Here is a 16,772-nt window from a genome sequence, read left to right on the forward strand (position 1 = left end):
AGCTCATCCTGTAATGATCAAAACGTTTAAAACGGGTTGTGTGAAATTGTAAGTATATATTATTGCAAAAAATTGAAACAGATATTTGTAAGGGAATCTAAGTTTTTTTATTTTGTATACTAGGAGGCATAGAACTTCATATTAACATGTTTCTTTAAAATTAGAACAGCAAAACTGTAGTACTCTTACCAAAATGTATTCTTTAAACGAGCATGTTGCTGCATGGCTTGTTTTTGCATAGGATATGCTGAAAAGTTGGTTGAATACATTTTTCTTTTTTTATTCACAGGTAGCATTATTCGTTGTATGAGACGCCTAGAGGAACTGCTTCGACAAATGTGCCAAGCTGCAAAGGCAATTGGAAACACTGAACTTGAAAACAAATTTGCAGAAGGTGTGGTATACTCTTGAGTCTTTGATGCCAAGCATGTTATATTTGTTTGTGACTTCATTAAGCGTTCTTTAAATGTTTCAGTTTTCAGTCCTGCATTGATCTTACAGTATTCCCTTCTGAAATTTTGAAGCACAGATAGGCGCAGGTCTTCAGGAGGACACCCACTCTGGTTGAAGCTCAAAAATTCAAACAAAATATAAATACTTGCATTCTCTGTTACTCGCCTATCTGACCCATCCTGAGATCAGGTCCAATATTACTTGTCTTTAAATTTTTGTTTAAATGATTTTTTTTAAATGCGTGTACAGTGCACCCATAAGGAAGTTTTTCACATTTTATTGTTATACAGCATTGAATGACAGTTGATTTAATTTGTATTTCTTGACAACAATCAACTGAAAAAAGACTTGTTAATGTCACAGTGAAGAGAGATCTATGAAAAGTGGTCTAAATTAGTTACAAATATAAAAAGCAAAATAACTAACAAGTATTCTTTCCCTTTGAGTCATTATTCAGTAGATGTGCCATGACAGCTTACCCTGCGCTCACAGGTCTCTGTAAGCTTTGCACATCTGGACACTACCATTCTTCCCCAATTCTTCTTTGAAAAACTTCTCAAGCAACAAATTCTCAATTGACTCTTCACGACGTTAACATGTTAGTTTTAAATCTCCTGTGTAGCTTTGGATTGATGTTTTTGCTGTTGTCTTGCTGTAAAACAAATCTCCTTCCAAGGTGCAGGGTTTCTTGCAGACTGCCTCAGGTTTTCTTTCAGGACTCTGCCGTATTTTGGGAATTCATTTACCATCGGAAACCTTCCAAGGCCTGCTGCAGAGAAGCATCCCCAGAGCATGATGCTGCCACCACCATGCTTTATGGAGGACATGGTGTGTTTTTGATAATGTGCAGTGGTCAAACCTGGTGTTCAGTCTGATGGCCAAAGAGCTCGATTTGGGTCTCATCAGACCAACCTTTTACCAGCTGATTTCAAAGTCTCCGGTGTGTGTGTGTTGGCACAGCCCTAGCTGAGATGTCATGTGCATATATTTAATAGTGGCCGCCTCTGTGCCACACTCCCATAAAGCTGTGACTGGTGAAGCTCCCGGCCACAGTAGTTGTCTGCCCTGTCTCTCCAGTCTGATCCACTTATGTTTCCTTCATTGTTATCAGAGGTCTCTTAGTGGCCTCCCTCACTAATCATTGTCTTGCGCGATCATTCAGTATTTGTGGATGGCCTGGCCTAGGCAGATTTATGGCTTTGTCGCGGCCTTTCCATTTCTTAATGATTTATTTAACTGGACTACAGCAGATAGTCAATGTCTTGGATCCATCCCCTAACTTCTGCATTTCAAATCCCTTTTTCATGTAGTTGCTTGGTGTGGTCTTCTGTCTTCATTTTGTAGGTTAGGCCACCATACTGACTTAAAACAAGATGGCCTTTACATATTCAGGAGCATTTATACTGCAGTCAGTTAAAACCCCTAGACATGTGACCTCCACTGAACTAATTGTGGGACTTCTAAAACCAGTTGGCTGCACCACTGATGATTTATATTAAAGATTGAATAATACTTATGCAATCAGTTATTTTGTGTGTTTATATACTTTTTATAGGAACTGTAATAGAAGCTAGCAAAATGACCCGTGAAAGTACCCATTGGAGCCCACTGGTTAATGAGGGTGGAGTGTAGGGGGTGTGAAGTGATATCCGTGATAGGCGGGAGCTCGGCCACTAGTCGTTTACTGCTTCCAGAGAGTTCAGGATGGTGCCCAGAAGAAGGCCAAGTCTGTTATAATCTTTGATTCTCAAGCAGAATTTCCATTTATTCTAACATAGTCGCACATTTTGGACTGGAATGTAATTTCAGCTGCTTTGGCAGTTTGGATCAGACAAGAGTGAGGTAATAGTACATTCTGATATATTTATAAAGTCTCAGAGCGCTTAGAAATGTGTTCTGAATTTTTAAAGCTTGACCAATGCAAATTGCCTTAAGTTGTACCTCATATTTTACTTTCAAACCGGATTATTTTTGTGTACAAAACTGTGGTAAAACATTGCAGATTAGGTTCTCACAGTGTACAGAGTGTGTCACAATTGTAGTTCCACTTTGTTTATTCATCACATAAATGTCAAGTTTTTTAGGCAGCCGTTTGTCTACAAAGCTACTTTTCTCCAGTATCTTTATTGGTCTTACTTAACATTTGAACAACATATTTTTGTAGTAAAAAGTGGTGCTTTCTGCTAGTTGCTTTCAATTGTATCTTATTTTGCCAGCCATGTCAGATGTGTTTCCTATAGCTGCCCCTAGTGTCTCATTTGTTTGGTTTCCTTTCCCTCCATTGTATGTCTTAAGGAACTTGGCATGTCTTGGCAGTGGCAAATAATAAAGTAGCTGATTAAATTCCAAAGTTAACCACACTGACCTCAAGAACTGAGATGGACCCAACCCCTAGCCAGTGGCATTGCCATCCTCCAATGAGTGCACATCTCTTGGGTTTAGTCCTCGGAGTGGTCCTACCACCTCGCTGTGATTATGCCTAGGTCAGGTCCCAGCTGCCCTTTTGGAGCCAGCAGAAGGTTTGTCTCGGCTTCTCTGAGGCAGTCCACAAAGCAGTGAGTGTCTCTGCACTCTCTAAAGTCCACCCTCCATGTGGATTAGACTCGTGCACTGCTGCAGCAGACATCTTTTGGCCTTTCAGGAGTGTACTCTCAAAACCAGAGAATCTCTTGCTAAAATTGGACAGAAGGGTATCTTAAACTTGCCCACTAACTTTACCATTGGCATTCCTTGCTGGGTCCTAGAGGTGAGGCCTTGATAAAGCACACCTCCTTGCAGCTGTCTTAACTTGGCCCACTTATTCTGTATATCCTTGGCATCCTGTGACACCTGTCAATCTAAAGAGGGCCAGGTGGGCTCCTCTTGTCACCATATTTTCAAACGGAGTAAAATGTCTAGGTCCATTGCAGCAAGGTAGCCTTCCTTCTGCCAATGGGAAGTGCCCGATGCCTCCTACTGATACATTTAAAAAGTAACTTACAACCCAACCTGTTGCCTCAAAAGTTTTGTAGGTATTAGTAGCCCTAGAAAACAATCCCCAAATTAATAGAATGACAAAGCAAAACAGGATTTTTGAAATTGTGCCCATTTATTAAAATAACTGAAATATCCCATTCGCACAAATTTTGCTTTGCAGTGATACGTGAAATCTTGCTCAGGTGTAGCCCATTTTTATCCTTGATGTGTGTACCCCTTGTTTGGAGTCCAACTATAGTCAGTTCATGTGTTTGGACATGGTTTAGAAAGACACATGCCTGTCTGTAGAAGGTCTCACAGTTGGCACTGTGCATCAGAGCAAAAACCAAGCCATGAGGTCAAAGGAATGGCCTGCAGAGCTCTGAGGCAGGATTGTGTTGAGGCACAATCTGAGGAAGGCTACAGACAATTCCTGCAGTAATGTAGGTCCCCAACAGCACAGTGGTCTCCATAATTCTTAAATGGAAGAGGTTTGTAATGACTATGACTCCTCCTAGAGCGTGTCACATATCCAAACTGAGAGGTTGTAGGTCAAGAGCCATAGAAAGAAAGGGGACCAGGAACCCAATGAGAATTCTGGCTGATCCCCAGAGAATCGGTGTTGTGATGGGAGAAACTCACAGAAGGACAACAATCACTGCAACACTCCATCAATCTGGGCTTTATCTTAAAAGAGGCCAGATGGGAAGTGTCTTCTCAGTAAAAGTAACATGGAGGGCCACTTAGAGTTTGTAGAAAGACACCTAAAGGACTCTCCAACTGTTAGAATGAAGAATCTCTGGTCTAATTAGATGAAGATTTGTCATTCCGAGAGGAAACCAGGCACTGCTCATCACCTGTGCAGTACCATTCCAGTGATGAAGCATGGCGTTGGCAATATCATGCTATGGACTCTGGAGACTGGGAGACTAGGCAGGGTTGAAGGAAAGCTGAACAAAGTATAGAGATATCGTTAAAGAACATCCGCACTCTGGATCTTAAACTGGGCTGAAGGTTCACCTTCCAAAAGGACAACGACCCTAAGCAAAAAGCAAAGAACACTGGAGTGACTTAGGGGCAACTCTGTGAAAGTCCTTGAGTGGCCCAGACATGAACTCAATTGATCATCTCTGGAGGCACCTGAAGATGGCTGTCCACTAATGGTGTCCATCCACCTGACAGACCTGAGAACATCTAAGGAATGACGTGACAAGCTTTACACACCTGGATATCGTCTCTGTAGAAGACCCAAGGCCAGAATTGCTGCAAAAGGGGCTTCAACTAAGTACAGAGGAAAGGGTCTGAATAATTGTGTCAAAGTGATATGTTTCACTTGTTTGTTAGTAAATGTTCAGTAATTTCTAAAATCGTGTTTTTACTTTGTCGCTCTGGAGTGCTGGATGTTGCTTGATGAGGAGAAAAAATTAAATGATTTTAGCATAAGGCTGCAGCATAAAATGTAAAAAAGTAAAGAGATCTGAATAATGTGAATCCACTGTATATCCCTGTGTGTGTGTGTGTATAATGTAGGGATATCTATGGCGCTGTTCTGAATCACTTGCAGATCTTCCATTTTCATTATCTTCTTATTGTCAATTAATAAATGTATTCGAACTAATGGAGCACAGCTCAGAAGCTCTTAGTCCCCTACAGCTCCACGTGTGATTTCCACAGTTCTGTTCACGTTCATGGAATGCTCACAACGCATCTGTATTTTTTTGGGAGGAAGTCATGACTTTGTCATTTTTGCCTCCTTGTAGATGTGTCCCAGAGATAACACTGACATGCGTTCGTTAGCTCTGTCACACTTATGAATTAGCACCTTACTTGTTGATGAAAGTTCATCGTACTATCTTTAAAATGTTTAAGGTCTATTGAGTATCACCAGCAATGTTTCACATGAAATGTCTTTCCTCATTTTCAGGTATTGCAAAGATCAAGAGGGACATTGTGTTCGCTGCCAGTCTTTATTTATAGACCCAGCACTTCTCCATGAAGCCTGCTGGCACCATCTCGGCTCTTTCATTGACACAGGGTGAACCCGAAGAACAACTTCATCTTTGGTGTTAGTAATGTCTGACAAAAATTTTACTGTAGGTGTCTTAAATGTTTTATTTTCTCAGTTGTTAATGATAATACAATATATGCAACAGTTTGTACATATTAAGCTTTTACCACATTTTTAATAAAAAAAAAACAAACACATGATGCTTAATTGCTGCTCATTCTTTTCATATATAGTGACCGATACAAATTAAACAAGTGTTACTGCTTATACATTTTCTTTTAATATTTGTGTTTACTTGTGAGATATACATATTATATACACAGTGGACTTATTGTTGTATAGCAGCAGTCCCTCCAAGGCTCTTTTTAAAAAGAAGTGAAGCCACCACGACTCTTCAGCTCACACGTAGGTCTTAGAAAAGAAAGAAGCAAGATTACATTCACAGGGTGTCCACATCAGTTCTTTTGGTTGAATTTCTTTATGTATTTATTTTTGGTCTAGTGAGAGGAGCCATAGTGATTTCCATTTGTTGGGGTTTCATGTAAAGTTGAGTGAGAAATATCTTCCTCCTTTGGAGAAAAGGAAGTGGTCCTTACTTTAAAAAAGTCAGATACAAAGGCAACCTGCAAACCAAATAGAAGAGAAATTGTTAGTCACCATGGGAGAGTCTCATACAAGAGCCACAGAGGCACTGAACACTGGGTGGTGGGTCGCTGTTCTGTTGAGCTTTCCAGGATTTCCCCGCTTTTTTATTTTTTAAATCTGTGTCTTTTATTTGCTGTTAATTTGGGGTGTAGTTTGTAGAGATGGCTGAGAAAAAACGTTTTAATCGTGTGTGTTCATGCAGAACGGACATGATAAAGTTTGACTGTGGTGACCAATGTTGGACCACAGCACACAACAAAAAAAAGGACACGAAAAATCTCGAGTTCCTCCTCGCACAATTCACACATCCGGTCATCCCGTCAGTTCAGTTGCTCATTCACGTCGGCTTGTGTTCCATTTTTGCTCCCTTGTGGTTTACTCAACAATATTTTGGTACAAATGTATGTGTTGGGACGTTGTGAGCTTACGACTAGATGACTTGGCACGTGGATTATGTTGAGACGAGGGACGTGAGATTTTTTCATGGCTGTTTTGCTAGTACAGTCGACCCTTGACATATGACCAGCCTGACATGCGAACAACTTGATTTACGCCCAAAATTTTTGTTTTGATTTACGACCAACATCTTGCGTTACGAGCCGAATGCGGTCACGTGTATCCGCTTGTGCGATTGTAAACAAATAGCCGAGAGCGTTTGTAAGCGTCAGTCGGAGCCCAGATACATGTGTTTGTGGACGTAATTTCAGTCAGTGCAGTGATTTATCTATATAATATATATAATTCACTAAGACAATGGCAAGCAAGACGCATAATTGCTAAGGAAGGAAGAGAAGGTAACGAAGGTAAAGAAAGCGATTGTTAAGGGATGTTAGCTAGCGGGCTGGCGCGGCACATGATGATGTCATCAGGCTGAGTCAGCACCGGCTTGCTTGGAGTGTATTACAGCAGTTCACAACACGGCCAGCTTTGATCTGTGTGCTTGACTACTGTCATTAACTTGAGAAAAAGCGATCACAATCGAAATGAAGAAGGAAATTGTGCGGAAATATGAGAGTGGCGTTCGTGACCGATCTCGCTAATATGTACAGCATGTCGAAATCCACCATCTCGACAATTTTACAAAGAAAAGATTTGCATAAGGAGGCTCCTTCTAAACAATAACCACCTTCTGTTTCATTCTCCTCCTTCCTGCAGCCCAAAGATGTCAAATTAAATGGTGAGTACAGTATGAAATTGTTGTTTCTGGTAGGCTAGGCACTTTTTATAACTTTTTGGTTAGTACATTAGAAAAATTATTGGTGTTTTGGTAAATTATGCGCATTATACAAGCCTTTTTAATTATGAAAAGGTTAAGTAAGTGTTGCTGTGGGAGGTTCAGCGCACATTATGGGTATTTCCATTATTTCTTATGGAGAAAAATAGTCTTGACTTGCAACCAACTTGAGTTACAACCAGCCCTCGCGAACAAATTGAGTTCGTAAGTCAAGGGTCCACTGTATTTGCTTTTGTCTGCATTAAGTTGCCAAAGAAGCTGCTTATATCAGAAATTAATTTCTCTCCATTCTGTATGAAAACATGAGATTAAAATGTTTCTTTGCCATCGCTACAAATTACATGGGGGGTTTAAGCACCATACAAAGAAGAAATAGCCCTTAGGAGTGAAGTGTTCCATTAATGCTCCAAGCTTTTTCCATTCCGTCCATTGAAGGCCGGACTTTACATTTCTGTCATGGGTGAGATTAGTTTTCATTTGTAGGTACCGGTTTGTATATCATATGCACGCTCAGTATAAAGTCTGTGGAGCTGGGTGTTTTATCTTAATGCTGTCTTCAGAAGGGGTCTCGCTTTCGTCATGTATTTCCATTTACACTGATACTTCATTATCAGTTTTATATTTTAGTTATAGAAATTACAATTGATCATTTTTAATGTCCTCCTAATGCTGCTTTCAGGTAGGGTCTGACTTTTGACTTGTATTTCCATGTGGCACTGGTGTACTGCATTTTTATTTGTTTTATTATAAATGTGCCCAGACCAGCCTTACAGGATGTCCTAACGGTTGGGGGTCCACAGTCTACACAGGAGGATCAAATTGTAAAAGCCTGAGTAAATCCTGAACAAGTTACTAACAGTATTTCTCTTCCATTTATTCACCAGCCTTTTGTTCTAATTGAAGGTGACAGAAGAGGAGCCGCTCAAGCAGCTGGGCCTCGAGATGAATGGCCAACAATGCTGAGAACAAACATTTCAGGTTTATCTCTAGAAAATGAGGGGCTTTCTGAAGGTAAACCTTATGAAATGACCTTAATGGAAGAAATGAGAAAGGTTAGCATGACACAATGTTATCAGAAAGCATGGCTACATTCAAAAGGTTATGCGTCTCTCAAAACAAAACAGTAGGAATCTTCTAACAAACAAGGGGTCTAAAACTCAATTGTGTTAACATTTTTTTTAATCCAGCATAGACCAGAATATTTTGTGAATCTAGAGCCACATTTTGTTTCCCACAAGGCACTTCTCTGCTCATCGCAGTCCTGTCTTCTACCTCATTTCTCAACGTCTGCACATAAAGTCGAGTGAGAGTGGCAGTCTGGGCACTAGCCAGAATTTTTGACAGTTGCATTAGCAGATGCATCACAGTTGGGGGCACATGGGTGTAAATGTGCTGGTGACCAATCGCAGAATGCATTTGGAGTTGATCAGAAACAGACTGATCACGTTTAACACGAGGTGAGATGCAAATGTGTTTTCTGTCCGCATACAGCAATGAAATAGAAAAGACAAAAAGAATTGTGTAGGCCGGTGGCATCAGTCCTGTAAGCGGCAGAACGGTGGCTAGCTTTAAAAGTGGGTGCCAAGCAGCCATCTCCTTACTTAGACTGGCACTTCATTAACATCAGGCTAAAAATCAGGCTCAACACTAAAGCTCTTGATGGCAGCATGGCATGTCCTCCTCACCATCACCTGCTCCATCCACGTGTTTGATTCCCTTGCGTGCTTTTTTTACTAATTTGTACTTTGATTTGGTCATGACGACAGTAGCCCGACTTGCCCTGCAATGAACCTCTGAGTACAACAGACGAGCTCTTGAGAAAATGACCTTCACCACTGCATTCAGCTGAAGAAGCGCATTCTTTGGCAGTCAAGCCCAATTACGATTAGCATATAAACAACTGATTGAACAAAGTCACTTGGCAATCAAGCCGCTGAGCCCCACACAGCCAGCCCAGTGTGCACTTGAAAGCCATGGGCGTTCATCACTCCTGCTAGTGGAACTGCTAGAACTGCAGGTCAGCTTTAAAGTGTCTGGCTGGCTGTGCAAGCAGGAAAAGACAAAGTGCGCCCTCATTGACCTACACCAGAGGAAAGTCTCCAAAGCATTATTCTCACCCTTGTGTTGAATCAACCCCAAAAAAAAAAGAGACAAAGGAAAACAAATTAGCAGAGGGGCAACAGGCACACTTGGCACACTTCAATCTTGGATCAGGAAATGAAGGAATATCAGCAGAACTTGTAGTAGAGAACTCTGGAGGTGGAGGTGAAGGTGGTTATGGCAGCCCACTGTATTGAAACTGTGACTTGTGTGAGGATTCAAGCAGTGGGTTTGGGGTCTGTGGTCAAAGATAATTAAAAACCTCCCGACTAAGGTGCAAGGCGTCACAGTGGTCTGTACCCCTCCTGGCTTTGGTGGTTTACATACAGATGTACTTACATTTTCACAAATAGGTGTAGATTATAACAATTTGAGGACTGTAAATGAGGGATAATCAAAGGCTGATGGGATGGTCAGAAGATGGGTAATCAGACGTGATGGTAGTAATAGTCAGCGTAAGGTGTGTTCTTATGTAAGTGGATATTCTCGGAACAAAAAGTCATCTCCAAGTGTTAAAAACGTGAACTGGTCTGTTGAGATTCCAGCTCTACTTCCGGGGACACAGTGACAACATCCTTGTGCTCATTGCTTAGGAGAATGGCTTTGACTTTCAGAAGGTGGACATACGATTGTCCAAGACCCTACTGAGACAGCATAAGCCAATTTTTGTGAGTGATGGCCTTCCCTTAGCTCTTTTTATTGTATCTGTGGTTAGTTACTGTATATCCTTTCTTTATTATCATAATTCCTAGCCTTAATATGTCTGTTGTGTATTGTGTCAAGTGTGGCTACAATTCTAAACTTGTCACACGTTATGGTGTTCAGAAGCAGCCAGCACATGAAGTTCTGTTAGCTTTCCACTGTGAGCCACACAACAGACCAGTAGCAGTTCACCAGCGTACAGTTCTACAAACTGCAATGTGTTGTGGTGTGACTCCACAGCAATACCAGGGTCAGACCAGAGTTTAAAGCCAATGAGTTGGACGTACATTGCATACAAGAGCCAAAATGAAGTCAAATCTCTTAACAAGTGAGAACAACAGTGGAGGCCCTGACTACAAAGGACAATGGGAGCTCTGGACTGCCCAAACAGCAGAGAGGCTCATGGACCGGTGTGGCCAGCATGAATGTCTTTTCATTGGCTCAGCTTTGTCATATCACAGAAACAATAAAAAAAAAAAAAAAAACCTGCATTGATTAACTAAAAAATGTTTATCGTATTATACTTTTATCAGCACAGTAGGAAATTTGGGCTCACATGAAGGAGTCCTGTAATCAGTCGTCCCCTATGATCACTAGTTGTGTACTGTGGTAGATCCAGAAACTGCTGTCACTACACATCACTTCTGCCTTGGAGTCTTGGCTGTGATGTTGGCCTCTAGCGGACTCGTGAAGGTGAAGTGCAACAGGCTGCCAGAATCGTCTCAGAGAAGCAGCATGATGAAGGACCCAACTCCATATGGTACACTTCAGAAGTGGCTCACCAGAGAGAGAAGATGGTGGACCAGAGGAAATGCTTTCATTTCCCCATCCTGATAAAGTAACCAGGAGGAATGTTGATGGAAGAAAGAAAGAAGGAAACAAAAATGTTTCTGGGCACCTGCATATCTACTGCCACGCTTTTGTAATACACAGGTTTACTGTTCACTGGCAAATAGAGGAAGTGCCAATGTCCTTATAGAAGGAGAAAGATGGCCCTTTGTTCAGTCAGAATACTTGACTTGAATTTTGCCCCCTGGCTTGTCCTGTGACACATTCAGACATTCTGTCAGTTTTGCCTAAACTCACTCTGCCCCTGAATGACAGGGTGAAGGGCACACAAATGAGAATAATGCATACGGAGAGAGGGGTGGGGGGTGGCACCTAGCATGTCCACCAATGATAACCAGCCAACTTCCGCTCAGCTGTTAAAACCCTTTACCAAGCCACCGTGTTTGTATTCCAAGTATAACACCATATTACCTTTTTGTTCCTCTCTTTCCTGATTCTCCAATTTCAAGTTTTCGTCTCCAGTGTCACTCACCACGGACGGACAGGCTGTGAACCTGTAGCGGCCAGCGGCTGCCCCACGAGAACTGTCAGCGTTCAACACCTGCATCTGCCAGCACAGAGTCTCCGTTAGCAGCTCGATGGCAGACATGCCTCACACTTGAGTGCCTCACTGCCTGAAGGCTTACCTGCTTTTCCTCCCCTTAGTGTCGAGTCCAGTGGGTCATGAATGAATCGAGCAGAACACACAAAGGGTCTTTCCTGCTTACCTACTACAACATGCAGGGGGCATCTATGGTTATCTCGGGGATCCCAGCGACTTCCTAGCAGCACCGGACTCGTGTTAATCTGTGTCGGACCTCTTTGACAAAGGCACGGGCAACCAGTCACTGCGCAGCCAAACTGGTGTGCTTGCTGCAGTTGGTTGTGTAATTAATACTAAGATTATTTTCCAACACTGATGAATTGGGGTGTTTCCATGGTCTTCAGTATTGACAGGATGGTTTAATGGTGACACTTATGCAGGATTTGGCAACAGGCACATGAATTTAATAGAAAAAAGAAAAAACAAATAGAAATGTCTCAGGATTGGTTGGGCAGGAGCGACAGAATGACTTGGAAAAAGTGCCGAAGGGGAGAGTGGGAAGGAAGCAAAAGCTGTTATCTGATGTTACTTTGGAAAAGTCAGATGAACAGACCTGACAACATGCCCGCCTGAAGGATCGGTCCTCGTCCAAATTACTCTAATGATGTAATCGGCCACAAGTTTGCAGCAGCGAGTGTTGTGCGGACTAACGTGTCTGAGCAGTCGCTGTGCCCAGGTGTGATGGACACACTCGGAGAGACCCCTCTGTGGCTGGAGGACCCTGTGATGTCATTCAAGGGCCGGTGGCTGGAGGTGTGGAGAGCCTTGGCACAGAACTGTCATGTTCAGTGAATCGCCAGGACTAAAATTTTGGCTTACTAAATAAAGTTATGAATACAGTGGAACCTCGGGTCACAAAGTAATTTTCCCCCATAGGAGTGTATGTAAATACAATTAATCCATTCTGGATCGTGCGAGCTGTATGTAAATATATTTTGGTAAAAGATTTTTTAAGCACAAAAATAGCTAATTATCTATATTACTAAACGAAGGTTGCATATATGCCCGGATGCCAGAGGCCAGACGCACCGAAAGCACACAGTGCCCGAGTCAAACCCAGCGGGGGTAGGTGGCGCCCAAACAACACAACCTGTAAACTCAGGTCACAGTACAACTGCTGCCCGAACGCGCACACCACCGCATGTACAACCTTTGTTTAGTAATGTAGAACTCCAAGCCAGGATCACAGGCCAGAAGCAAGCCGTCCACAATACAACCGCTGGCTGAACGCGCACACCACCGCATGTACAACCTATTGACGCTGACCAGATAAATAACCAAGTGATTGGATTGCTTCCTGGAGAAAGCCACGTCTTTCTAAGTACTGACAGTGCTGATTCTGAACATGAAACTGAGCATCTTAATTTGCCATATATTTAGAATATTTAAACACTATTAACCCAGCTGGATTACCAAAACACAATCTTAACCTTAAAGTAGGGACAATAGTCATGCTATTAAGAAACTTTAATACTAAACAAGGGTTATGCAACGGTACACGGTCGGTCGTGAACAGCATGAGAGAAAATGTTATTGAGGCACAAGTGCTTACGGGATCGCATACCTTACAAGTTCTGACCTGGAATTACCTTTTAAACTTCCCATTAAGGCTGCATTTGCCATGACGATCAACAAATGCCAAGGACAAAGTAGTGATTTACCTATCTGAGCCTGTATTTAGACATGGACAACTTTATGTTGCATTTTCAAGAGTCCGGCGTTCGTGTGACGTTAAAGTGAAGGTTTTAACTACGCCATACCAGGCAGAGCTGATTCAAGGACAGGAAACCATCTTTACCAAAAATGTTGCTTATAAGGAAATTTTTGATTAACTGTTTTGAATTTACCATTTTATGAATTTTTTGTTTCCAATTTACTTCATTTAAACCTTTGCACTCCGATATTTGTTTTACTCATAAGTGCAGCAGCTCGAAGACATTTTGGACTTAAATGATATAACAATTACATTTCAATTTTAGCTTTAATAAATTGGTTAATTTTAGTACAAATATATTTATTTAATTAAATTAAATCTTTCCCGGGACGCTCCCACCCTCCATCATTTTTCATCCCTCCAAAGATCGGAGGGAACAGAAAGTGATTGCCATTCTTTTATTTGCGATTCTTTAGAGAATCGGGGGTTTACTGTATACCATAGAATGCACAGTTTAATAGTAAACTAAATGTAAAAACATTGAATAACACTGAGAAAACCTTGAACAGAGAAAACTAACATTGCAAGAGTTCATGCTGCAGCTTTACGAACCGCTCTCTGTAAACCCTTTTTTAATAAACAACCAAGAAAACTAACCTTGCATGAGTTGAGTTCTGGCATGAAGGAAGTGAGTAGGAAGCTGGGTGGGGAGGAGGTTACAGTTTTGAGGTGGAGTCCCTCTGCATGAAGCACGTCTGACCGAGAACAATGCAACACGTGCGGAAAGTATCAGCGTTTACAAACCAGAAGGGGAAACTGGCTTGTTCATCAACCAAGTGTGTGATCGTGAACAGATACAAAAGTTTGGCGAACTTTTTGGTCGTAGCCCGATCTGTGCGTGTTCAGAGACGTTCGTGACCCGAGGTTCCACTGTACATGGAAAAGCAGATATGAATGCTAAACCTAAAAGTGTAGCTGCATTTTCAAAATTATAGTAAATGTATGACTTTACTACCAAAAGAGTTTACTATTTTTAAATTTGCAAAAACTGTTTGTATTGCATGGGCGGCATGGTGACGCAGTGGTAGCGCTGCTGCCACGCAGTTAGGAGACCCGGGTTCGCTCCCTATGTCCTCCCTGCGTGGAGTTTGCATGTTCTCCCTGTGTCTGCGTGGGTTTCCTCCCACAGTCCAAAGACATGCAGGTTAGGTGGATTGGCGATTCTAAATTGGCCCTGGTGTGTGGGTGTGTTTGTGTGTGTCCTGCGATGGGTTGGCACCCTGCCCGGGATTGGTTCCAGCCTTGTGCCCTGTGTTGGCTGGGATTGGCTCCAGCAGACCCCCGTGACCCTGCATTTGGATTCAGCGGGTTGGATAATGGATGGATGGATGGATGGATGCTTGTATTGCATGTGTATTTAACCAGCTAGCATCTAAAAGAACTCTGAACTATAAAGAATACTGAGATGGGAGGAGTGCGGCAGGCATTAAACAGCAGGCCCGTTTATTTAATGAGGACCCATTCCCCACCTTCTCAAGCTGATTGGTCCTTTGATTACATTAAGCTTTGGCAAAATTAACACGTAAAATGCAATACACTTCCTACGTTTTTTTAGTTGCGATGCGCAATCTTTGGATGTGAATTAAAATGCAGTATGCCATTGCACTGCTATGAAAACTGAGGACCACAGTGAAAAGCAATCAATAGATACGTTTTAAATGAAGACATGATAAAAAGTGTGCCAAAATAAAATGCACCACATGCATATGCATTGCATGTCAATGTAGTTACCCTATATTTATTGTAATAAACCTTAATAAAAGGACAAGTGCTGTACAATGGCTGACCCTGCACTCTGGCCCCCAAAAGGTCATGCAGAAAGACAATTTCCTCTTGGGGGTTTAACAATATATGTAAAAAAAACAAAAACCAAGTGTCTGTCTGGTTGCCATGTCTCTGCTATCCAACAGATGGCACTGCTTTTACAAATGGTATGAACAGAGATGTGGACATCCTGCACTGCCAGCGTCACCGTTGAGGTCTGCGTTGATTACTTAGACGGGCAGCACATGTATAAAGTAGACTGTGTGATCTCATAAAATAACTGTGTCTGATTTTTGCTTACCATTTACCTTTGCTTCATTTTTTTAAAGGTTTTTTCATGTTTGTTGTATGTGAGTATTGCGTTCCTGTCATGAAAAGTGTGGGCATGTAGTGTTGAAATGTAGCGTTCATATTGTTCATGTGGCAGTTACGTTAAGTTGTACATACTGACCAGGAGGGCAGCATCGGCCCATTCAAAAGGCGTTTCCCACGTCAGTATGACACCAAAGTATTTCCACTTATTAAGCGCAGCATCGACCTTAAGATGGCATGTACACTCGATGTATTCATCAGATGTCAAGTGCCAGGCTGCCATGGTGTATTAAACATGTGGTCCTTTATCTCTTTTGCTAAATTACTAAATCTCAGTCTAGGATGCATTGGCTTAGAATCTGAGCCCAGAGCGCCATGACAGAAGCTCTCCTCTCGTTATTCTGCCATTGTTAAGGATAACCAGAAGAAAGAGTTTATCTGTCTGTTACCTCCCGGAAGAAGAAGAAAAAAGGGCTAATTTAGTTGTTTTATCCAGAAGGATCAACCAGAAATATCATATACAAATAAGCTGACTATTTAAGGTATAATCGTCATTTTCAAACAGCCCTGTTTTTAATAAAGTCTCTGCCAGGAAGCCCCTAGAAGAACCCCCTAATGCAGCCCTGCTCATTTGGCACATCTAAGCTCAAAGCTGATGGTATCCAGTGGCTCTGCAGTGCATGCTGGGACACCATACCACATATGAGAACTTCACTTACTGCAGTCCAAACTGGAACCGCTTAGCCTCCCTCAAGATGCACCCACTGTCCACGGGTACGCATGCTCGATGGCAAGCCCTCCTCGGCTAAAGGTGACAATTTGATTTGCTTGTTATGTGTCAGTAAGAAGCAGATACTTACAATCAATATGGCCACCACTGCCCCCTGGATGAGGCCGGTCAGCACATCACTCCAGTGATGCTTGTAGTCCGAGACACGGGACAGGCCTACGTAGACAGAAGCTGCAATTAAGAAAAACTGGATTGTGGGACGCAGCAGTCTTGCCCACTCTTCTACCAGTCTTGCTTGAATATAAAGCTGAAAGAGAAGAAAAAGAAAATGCCAGGGTAAGCCCATCATAAAGTGACCAACTTGAGTATGTGGAAGAAAGATGCTCGTCTGCCTTGACGCTTTCTTTCCATTGTTTCTGCTCATTTCCAACGTGATTAAGATGGAGGCTTTGAGCAGACAGGGATTGACGTTTGAACGGTGGTCACGTTCTCCTGTTTTAGCTGAACTTGCTAGTCATAGTCCCGTGCATATCAAGTGTTTTGTGCTCTTAATATGAGGACATCTTATGCTTCTTTAAATCTTTTTTAGGGCGATTGGGCCATGTAGGGTGGCACTGTTAATGCCCTATCATCTGGGCAGAAAATCCCTGGTGCAGTTTGGACAGACAACCACTCAGACCGTCACTACAGAGGAGACAAGTAGCTAATGACCAGTAGTCATGG

General features: G+C 42.2%; 2 protein-coding genes across 6 annotated transcripts in view; one reads left to right on the plus strand and one right to left on the minus strand.

Moving 5' to 3' along the window:
- Positions 1-5,613, plus strand: part of mtrex (Mtr4 exosome RNA helicase) — a 105,150-nt gene extending 99,537 nt beyond the window's left edge. Inside the window, exons 26-27 of the mRNA XM_039750352.1 lie at positions 290-394; positions 5,333-5,613. Coding sequence (XP_039606286.1) covers positions 290-394; positions 5,333-5,385 — 158 coding nt within the window. The 3' untranslated portion in view covers positions 5,386-5,613. The remainder of the gene's footprint in view (positions 1-289; positions 395-5,332) is intronic.
- plpp1a (phospholipid phosphatase 1a) overlaps positions 5,503-16,772 on the minus strand; it is a 186,578-nt gene continuing 175,308 nt past the window's right edge. For 3 of the 5 annotated variants that reach the window (XM_039750354.1, XM_039750353.1, XM_039750358.1), the window contains exons 5-7: positions 16,180-16,356; positions 11,358-11,493; positions 5,913-6,039 (exon numbers count right to left, since the gene is read on the minus strand). In XM_039750354.1, the coding sequence (XP_039606288.1) occupies positions 6,023-6,039; positions 11,358-11,493; positions 16,180-16,356 (330 nt within the window). In that variant the 3' untranslated portion in view covers positions 5,913-6,022. Of the gene's footprint in view, positions 6,040-11,357; positions 11,494-16,179; positions 16,357-16,772 lie in introns of all 5 variants that reach the window. The other 2 variants (XM_039750355.1, XM_039750356.1) reach the window with 1 other exon arrangement.

Source organism: Polypterus senegalus, chromosome 4 (assembly GCF_016835505.1).
Source record: "Polypterus senegalus isolate Bchr_013 chromosome 4, ASM1683550v1, whole genome shotgun sequence".
NCBI classification, from domain to species: Eukaryota; Metazoa; Chordata; class Cladistia; order Polypteriformes; family Polypteridae; genus Polypterus; species Polypterus senegalus.